Source organism: Neovison vison, chromosome 6 (genome assembly GCF_020171115.1).
Source record: "Neovison vison isolate M4711 chromosome 6, ASM_NN_V1, whole genome shotgun sequence".
Classification (NCBI taxonomy): domain Eukaryota; kingdom Metazoa; phylum Chordata; class Mammalia; order Carnivora; family Mustelidae; genus Neogale; species Neogale vison.
Genome location: NC_058096.1, coordinates 113,252,992 through 113,261,827, shown reverse-complemented (window position 1 = coordinate 113,261,827; position 8,836 = coordinate 113,252,992). Strand labels below are relative to the sequence as shown.

Genomic DNA, 8,836 nt, shown 5'->3' with positions numbered 1-8,836 from the left:
CACTCAAATGTGCATAAATACCAGTTGCTCAGTAATATCTAATTATTCCCATATATTTACATTTGTTATAAACACAAATATAATATTGTTATAAAGAAAGACAAAAACTCCTGCGTTCACCATCTCACGTTTATTAACTTTGGAACAGTTAAACGATATGCAGGCATTTTGAACCTTCAAGGGTAAGGTCACTCAAAAAAGCTTTTGCTACTTCTTCCTTTTAGAAGAATCCATTAAATCGTCTTTTAATAGTTTGCTTTGAGAAATTTAATTCCCTAAAACTATCTGTAGATTAAAGGAAGAATTTGCTAGAATTTTTGTAGTGGAGAAGATTTTAAGACGATGTAACCAGGAAAGAAATCCCTCATGAAAAATTAGTTATGTGATTGATGCCAGAACACGGAAATTCACAAATGAATGAGATGACTCATCATATCCTTAATCGAAATTATGTTTTAATTTCTTGCAGTGTTAAAAGAATGCCTTATTTCAAACAAGGGTACTGTTGACTTATTTTCTTGAGTGTGTCAGTACCATCAAGATGACGGCTTATTGTACTATGCCAAAAAGTACTATGCTAAAATTATATGTATTTAATTGCGTTCCAGACTATTCTAGTGGTGATTCTTTGCTTTTCCCCAATAATTTCATCTGTTACTCCTGTGTTCTTTACAATCTGCTGTTCTCATAATTAGCCGCTGCTGCTCTTAATTAACTACCAGTTGTAATTCAGAGAAAAGAAAAGTTGTTAGAGGACATGAGATCTCCAAACTTGACAAATGAATGATATCCTTCGCTTCCTAATTTGGTCAATATGCTCTGACCTTCAAGTATTTTCTCAATTGTTTGGAAGAATAACATTGATGGGTTTAATTACTAGCTGCTTTTTTTTCCCCCTGCTTATAAATCATTCTTCTTTTATTTCTAGAACTGGAGCTATGTTTTATGTGCCCGAACCTCACTGAAATGTGAATATGCTAAGACAAGCCTAATTTCATAATCATTACCCAAGAGGCTCACTGACAAAGTATACAAAAGAAATCAAATATTTAAGAGAACATATACAACATTGTCTTTCCTCATCTCTCAGTAATGAGCAAACAGACTGTACCTAAGTTGTACAGAAAAAAAATCAGTCTTCAGTTATTATTCTTCAACTGCATAAATGTAAATGGTAAATGCATATAGAAAGCATTTCATGTATAGTGTGTTTTGGCTGTTTCTTAGAAAAGCAAGGTTTGGAGCTAGGGAGCCATTCCTGCTTATTAAAATATATATTTAAAAAATATCCATGCATTGAAGTGGTCTGCATCATTTAATTGAAGTTATAACAGTACTGTGATGTGACTGACTGAAGTTCTGACTGTGGAAAGGATTTGCAGAAGGTCAGTTCCTTGAATGCTGAATCATTATTGAGTGTAAAGAACTTCACTGAAGCATCTTCCATGTTTCTATGACACTTCACCAGAGAAGCTGTGTCTGTAAAAAGGAAAGTTGAAATTGTTACAGCTACGGGAAACTCCATAGGTAAGGGGAATACCATCAACTTCAGTTGAGAAGAGCTGAAACTCTAAATGATGTTTCATTATAGATTTTTTTCCTGGGACATATTTTAATTGCAAAGACAATAATGCAAAGTGATCATTTCAGATCAAAGCACATTAAAAACACTATCTTCAATGTATAAGCCATTTCCTATTCTCAAGCCATGGTTCCTTTCTTTGGGTAACTGCTATATTCTATTTCTTTTCAGTTTTAAATCTTGGTTCAAGGATATTGCCATGACATAAAAAGGAAATAAAGAAAATCTAACTATTACTTTGTTTATTGCTATAACACATTGATAATTTTATATATTTTGCTCTCCTTAAAGGGACCAAGCATAATGCTGGCATTTAAACATAATTTTTTCTGCTCTTCAAGAGTTCTGTTAATATGTTTGAATAATAGTGCATCAATATTGGTCTAAAATATAAAAAATTATCAGTATAATACATCAACATGTGCCTTGTATTATTAAAAATCTTAGCGCATATGGTAGCAAGAGGTAGCATAATTAGTAGTCCTATTTCTACCCAATTTCATCAGGAGGGTATCCTGTTTTTAGTTGTAGAGACTTAGAACTTGTTAACTGCGTTTAGACAAGCTGCAAAATCTTAGACAAAATCCCTCTCTGAATTTGAGTTGCTTAGAGCTGACACCTATAAAAAAAACTCAAAATTGTGGTCAAATACATTAATTATTTGAGGAAGACATTGTTGTAAATACCAGGTTATCTTCTTTTCCAAAACACATATTGAGAAGAGGTTAACATTTGTTCTGAAAACTAGGTAACATACAGCAGCTGTATCTAGATCTAAACTCAAACCACACAAAACTTCCACGATTAGAACCAGTTTCACTTTTAGTGTGAAGACTTGTGAAACCCAGAAGGTGAAAACCCACAAATAAACCTTCTTTAAAAGAGTATACATTAACTCCCACAGAAGTGGAACAAAGATTTTCACGAAGTCTGACACACTGCTTCTGTTTGTTTTAGAAATGCATAAGCAGAGAAGTTGGCATCCAGCAATGACAACTTAACCTCCCGAAGACCTTCTAGGTCAGGACGAGAACGCTGGCTTAGAAGTCCAGAGACCTGGGCTCTGGATCTTGCCTGTCTGAGAGTGTAAAATTTTGAGCAAATCGTTTTCCTCTCACAGACCCAGTGTCCTCATTTATTTAAAAAAAAAAAAAAAAAAAGGGTAAGATTAGATGAGACTATGTTCTTGAATCTCTTAGTGATTTTATCAGTCATTAAGAATAAGAAAGTGTATCAGAAAATGATTTTGAAAAGTTAAATGGAAATTAGACATATTTATTTTTATTTTTTTATTATTCATAAACTGAAAACCTAAAACTTCATATGAGAAAGTAAGAAAGCATCTGAAAAACCTTGGTGACCGTGGCAGGAAATAATGTCTAGAAACCTAATGGTTGATGGGTACCCCTGCAATGATCGACAAAGGGAAAGAAAAAAACACATGGTGTTGGGTTTTATTCTAAATCTATTATGTTGTGGTATGACTATCTTGAAACTTCAGTAATAAGGACAGTGGTTGTCATCATACTTACCAAAGCCTATTAGATGAAGGATATAATATATGAATTTGGATTTCACCCATAGTGATTCAGGAGACATTATATTAATTCAAATACCTTGCCATAGTTCAGTGGCTATCAGGAGTTTACATGGTCTGAAACTTCATATGAAAATGTAAATGAAAAGGAGTTTCCTGCATGTATTTTTTTTTTTAATCATAACCTGTTTTGGCTTAATTCAGAAATACTAGAATGGTGATAATCCAGGGTATCCAAGGTGGTAGAGTTCCTATGGAAACTAATCAAACCTAATTGTTTTAATCTCAGTGTCAGAATGTTCTCAATACATCAAGAAACTGGAGGATTGTGATCCTGATTTCAAGGAATTACTCAGTTTTTAACAGCAATTAATTAGATCCTACTCAAATATAATGTGGTGATTTTTAACAATACTGAAGAGTAACCATACTTGATATATCTCTAGACAAAAAGAAAGTTCAATCCACATTTTGAAGATGGCACTACTCAAAATACATCTTTCTTCACATACTAAGTCAGTCCTCTTATCTGTGGACATTCAGTAACTTCATAATTTCATTGATCAAGAGATCCATGGTGAAAAAAAATTCTTTTAACTAAGTCTTTCTGAGAATAAGAAAGTTGAAGTAAAATATTCACTTCTCACTGTGGTTTAGGGCATTTGATGAAGAGAACAAACCAGCATGACTTAAACTGAGAGGTTCAGGGTTAATGTGATGTTTTGGGGGACTCTGCATCCTTGGTCAAAGGATCATCCTGAGAGAAATAAAAAGCATGAAAGTCATGCTTGAAACTGTCAAAACAGTTCCTGTTTGTCTCATCTGCCTGAGATGGAGGATACATCCTCTTATAAGCTTTACTGAGAAAAAATACATTGCCTAGATTTTATGTTTAACATTTCATGTTTAAAATATAAAATATGGAGGCACCTGGGTGGCTCAGTGTGTTAAGCCTCTGTCTTTGGCTCAGGTCATGATCCCAGGGTCCTGGGATGAAGCCTCGCATCCGGCTCTCTGCTCAGCGGGGAGCCTGCTTCCTCCCCCTCTCTCTCTACCTGACTCTCTGCCTACTTGTGATCTCTCTCTGTGACAAATAAAAAAAAAATCTAAAATATATAATATGTATGGCTAAATATACTTTTGAAAATATAAACTCAGAATTTGACCTTTCTGGATTTAAATTCTACTTATGTCACTAGCTATATGGCATTGTGAGTTAATATATCTATGCTTTCTATTATTGTATAATACTAATATTATATAATATAGTATAATAATGATGATTATTGAATATTTACATGTCAGACACTATTCTAAATGTTTAATATGTATCAATGCATTTAGTTCTCTGGACAATGTAGTGTGATGGAACTTCATTATTATCATCCGTTTATGGAGGGGAATTTTAGAATTTAACCGAGGTCCCATAGCTAACAGGTAGAACATCCGGGATTTGACCCACAACACTGGCCTCTCCTGCTGTCACTTTTACCCCTTACACTGTACTACTTCTCAAGATACTGGAGACAGCAACAGGACCTACTTTCAGGAAAAGGATGATTAAATGAAGCAGTATGTACACAGCACAAAGTATAGGGCCCAGCACAGAGTAAATTTTCAGAACTTACTGGCATGTCCTGTGTGCCCAATACACAACTAATTTAATTCTCACGATACTAGTATGTTACTATTTAAATAAACAAGATGTAGAGAAATAAGATATGGAAACAAGATAATGAACAAACGAGTGACAGAGCCAGGATTTGGAGTAGGTGTTATGATTCCATGACCAATACTCTTCTTGCTACACCATTCTCTCTCCTGTGTTCTGTGTTATCATAAATCTGGGAATGTAGTTATTGGCAACAAAATGGTGTGTGACACTGAAATGTGTCTTCCTTATAATAGAGGGGTTACTACACAGTTATGTGCATGTATGAAGGTGATTAATATGTCAGTTAGAATTTTAACCATTGTTCATATATTAGTATCCCCTAATTGTATAAGAATTTGTGGGGATAATTGAATCTTCTTTTTAATGGTGAAGTAGATCTAGGAAATTCCTTTGCTTTTTAAATTTCATTTACGTTACTTGCATCAATATACTAATTGAGTACAGAAAAGCTGAAACAGTGAATTTATAAGCTAGGAAATTAAAAGGGCAATTTATAAATCAAGATGGATCAATGAACTCATTGTGAAATGTTATTCAGAAGCTTGCATATACTGTTACATACCCAAATTTTACTCATGGTTAGAATCAATTAGCCTCTGGAATTTGAGAGACGGCTTCCACCAATCCGATCCACAGGAATACCGAATCGTCTTTTTGGATGATCTACTACTTTCCTGAAACAAACCAAGGAGATTATTTTTAAGCTAAACTCCAAGTTATCAGTTAATGAGTTTTGTTATTTTATTTCTTGCAGATCTAGATGTTTTCTTTTTGGGAGTTGGACTACACATTATAGTTATCATTCACTACCACCCACTATGTGCCAGACAGTATCTCTTATTCTTTGGATATCAGTCAAAGTGGGTCTAACTGCCTCCATTTTATATCTGAGGAATCTGAAGCTTTGAGAAATTAAGTTACTTATCCAAAATCAAACAGTGCAGATGAAAAGCGGGGTCTTATTAGCATACCAATCTGTTAAGTGTTTAGCTTGGGTAAGTCCCTTTCTCTCTTCAAATGTTAGAGTATTCCTCTGGTAATGGATGACAACTACACTAGCTCAGTGGTTTTCCCCAATCTCTGACTCAAAATGGTTCTTCTTGGCAAGAATGGTGAATGGTGGTGGGGGAGGAGAAAGTGCTGATGCCAAGACTGACTGTGGACTAAGTGTGCTTCTCATGTCTTCACTTGGATTTTACCCAGGGAAGCTTTGTACACAATGGTCTATGTCTGTCACACATTCTCTGTGTCAAATATTATTTGGAAAAAATAGTTTCATTATTAAGATGGGAGGATTTCTAGCTTTTATGTTTTGTAAAATCTCCCTTTAGAAAGAAGAAACATATTCTTTTGATTTGCTATTGTCATCCCTTTGTTCTACCAAGTCAAAATCCTAGTACTCTCAGATGAGTAATGATTTAATGTAAATAGGTAGAGGGGGAAAAAAATCTCTCATTTTTACTGACACCAAGTTTTTACCTTAACTACCAGGTCTAATCAGTGTTCCTCATGTCACTATTAGGTAAATAATTGATTTAAAAGCTTTGAGAAATATAGAGAATAACGGAAACATGGAATATTTTTATTACTGTATCTTACACATAGAACATTCCATAAACACAGTTTGACTGTAATCAAACTAATAAATTTGATGGTTATTAATATTTACTTAATGCTTTATATATGCCAGGCACTGTGCTTAGTACTGTGTATACAATGATGATAAAAATAGGCAAGAACCTGATTTGGAACTTATCCCTCAATGATACTGCAGGAACCAGGCACAGGGTCATGTTATGTTTTTTATTTGTTTGATTGTTTGTTTGTTTTTACCTAATTCAGCATTCTTTTCTGTCGATTCACATCCATCTGCCTTTACAGGCTGGCTCTTGGTTTTGCAAGTCAATGCAGATAGCATCATATATATGATTTTATAAGGCTGTCTGTTAAACAACAGTTTGATCAATAGAGGAAAATCCAGGAAAAAAATATTTAGTGTTTATCCTTAACTTAGTCATACCTCTGCTACTCTTCACATTTCTTTTTTTTTAATTTTTTTTAAATTTATTTATTTGACAGAGAGAGATCACAAGTAGGCAGAGAGAGAAGAGGAGGAAGCAGGCTCCCCGATGATCAGAGAGCTGGATGTGGGCCTCGATCCCAGGACCCCGAGATCATGACCTGAGCGGAAGGCAGAGGCTTAACCCAGTGAGCCACCCAGGTGCCCCTACTCTTCACATTTCTGAAAAACATACCTTCTTCAGTGAGGTCCATCATTCGTACTTCTGGATTTTTGGATACGATATGGACTACAAATTTTTCAACTTGATAATCAAAGGGGATTAGTAAAATTAGTATAAAATAAATGTTGAAGAGACATAGGAAATATGTATATCACCAGTGCTTAAGTATGCTGATGTAATTATAAATAATTATTACTGGAAGAAGAAAAAAACTCATATTTTTAATTTTTATTCATATAATTTATAGACTTTTATTTTAAACAGTTATTTTCTTTGTGGTAGTAAGAATAAGATCTCCTCAAGGATGTCCACACCATAATCCACAGAATCCATGAGTATGTCACCTTACACAGCAAAAGAGACTTTACTGATAGAATTAAAAAGGACTTTGAGATGAAAAGATTATGCTGGGTTGTCTAGGTAGGTCCAATCTAGTCTAGTCTCTGTAACAGTGGAAGATGACTGAAGAAGAGTGGGTTGGTCGGAGAGCTGCACTCTGAGAAGGACTTAACCCACCATCCCTGGCCTTGAGGATGAAGGAAAGAATCAAGAACCAAGGAGTGTAGGTAGGGGCACCAGGGTGGCTCAGTCAGTTGGGCCTCTGACTCTTGATTTCTGCTCAGGTCATGATCTCAGGGTCCCTGTGTCTGTTCTGCCCTCAGTGGGAAGTTGCTTGAGAATTCTCTCTCTCCCTTTCCTTCAGCCCCTTCCCCTCTTCTTGTATATGCTCTCTCTCTCAAATAAATAAATCTTAAAAAAAAAAAAAAAAAAAAAAGAATGCTGTGACTGCTAGAAGTTCTCAAAAGAGAACCAAAACAGATGGAATTCTGTCCTATAACCAGAACAGACTGAAGTCTTCCAACAACCTAAATGAGTAGGAAATGAATTCTCCTCTAGAACCTCCAAGGAGAGCAGCCCAGTGACCTCTTGACTTCTTCCATAGCTAGCTGGCAGATCAGGCAAAAGAAAGCACAGAGCAGCTAGCAGGGACAATTTTAGAGGCTACACAGTGCCTAACAATCAATCACATGGCGACTGCCATACACCATATTGGTATATGGACGTCCGGCCTATAGAATTGTGAGACAGTAAATTTGTGTTGTTCTAAGTCCAGAAGCTTAAGGTAATTTATTACCATAGCAAAAACTTACGAATATATCTGTGTAATTTAGAGCTTACATATGAGGGTAACATTGCTGATATATATTTTTAAAAAATCAGACTTGATAGGATTTTTTATTCCTTGAACCTTTCAATTCCTATACTGACTACCTCCATCGTAAGTCCAGGAAAAGGGTAAGATAGAAGCCGCCTCAGGGTGGAGGAGAGTGCTCAGGAGAAGTTCCAGACAAGTAAGAAGAGGAAGTGAGAAACCAACCCCTTTGGGTGTGTAAAGGACTGGTGAGAAGGGGAAGGAAATGGCAGCTGGGAAAAAGAGTAGTGCCACACATGTGAACCAACCTCCCAAAGCACCTGCGGGTTGGATGGTGGCAGGAAAAGTCACACTTCTGCTTCTTTAGGGGAAAGTATGATGGTCTCATGCATCATTATAAATTAGAACAGAACATTTACTGGTTAAGAGTACTAATGCAAACTAATGAGGTACTACATCTTGGCTAATTGAATGTAAATTAAAAAAAGAGTACCAATGCATTTTTTCAAAAATAAAGGTAAATAAAATAAATGAAAACAGCATTTTTTCTTTCTTTTCTACTATGGATCTTTTTTGCTCAAGCAACTAAGAGGCAGCTGTAGTGGTGGAAAGCAAAATAAATTCTTTTTTCCTTCCTTTTTCCCTC

General features: G+C 35.4%; 1 protein-coding gene across 2 annotated transcripts in view; it reads right to left on the bottom strand.

The window, feature by feature from the left end:
• Nucleotides 1-115: 115 nt before the first annotated feature.
• OSTN (osteocrin) overlaps nucleotides 116-8,836 on the bottom strand; it is a 40,910-nt gene continuing 32,189 nt past the window's right edge. The window contains exons 4-5 of one of the 2 annotated variants that reach the window (XM_044255140.1): nucleotides 5,357-5,468; nucleotides 116-1,479 (exon numbers count right to left, since the gene is read on the bottom strand). In XM_044255140.1, the coding sequence (XP_044111075.1) occupies nucleotides 5,384-5,468 (85 nt within the window). In that variant the 3' untranslated portion in view covers nucleotides 116-1,479; nucleotides 5,357-5,383. Of the gene's footprint in view, nucleotides 1,510-5,356; nucleotides 5,469-8,836 lie in introns of both variants that reach the window. The other variant, XM_044255141.1, reaches the window with a different exon arrangement.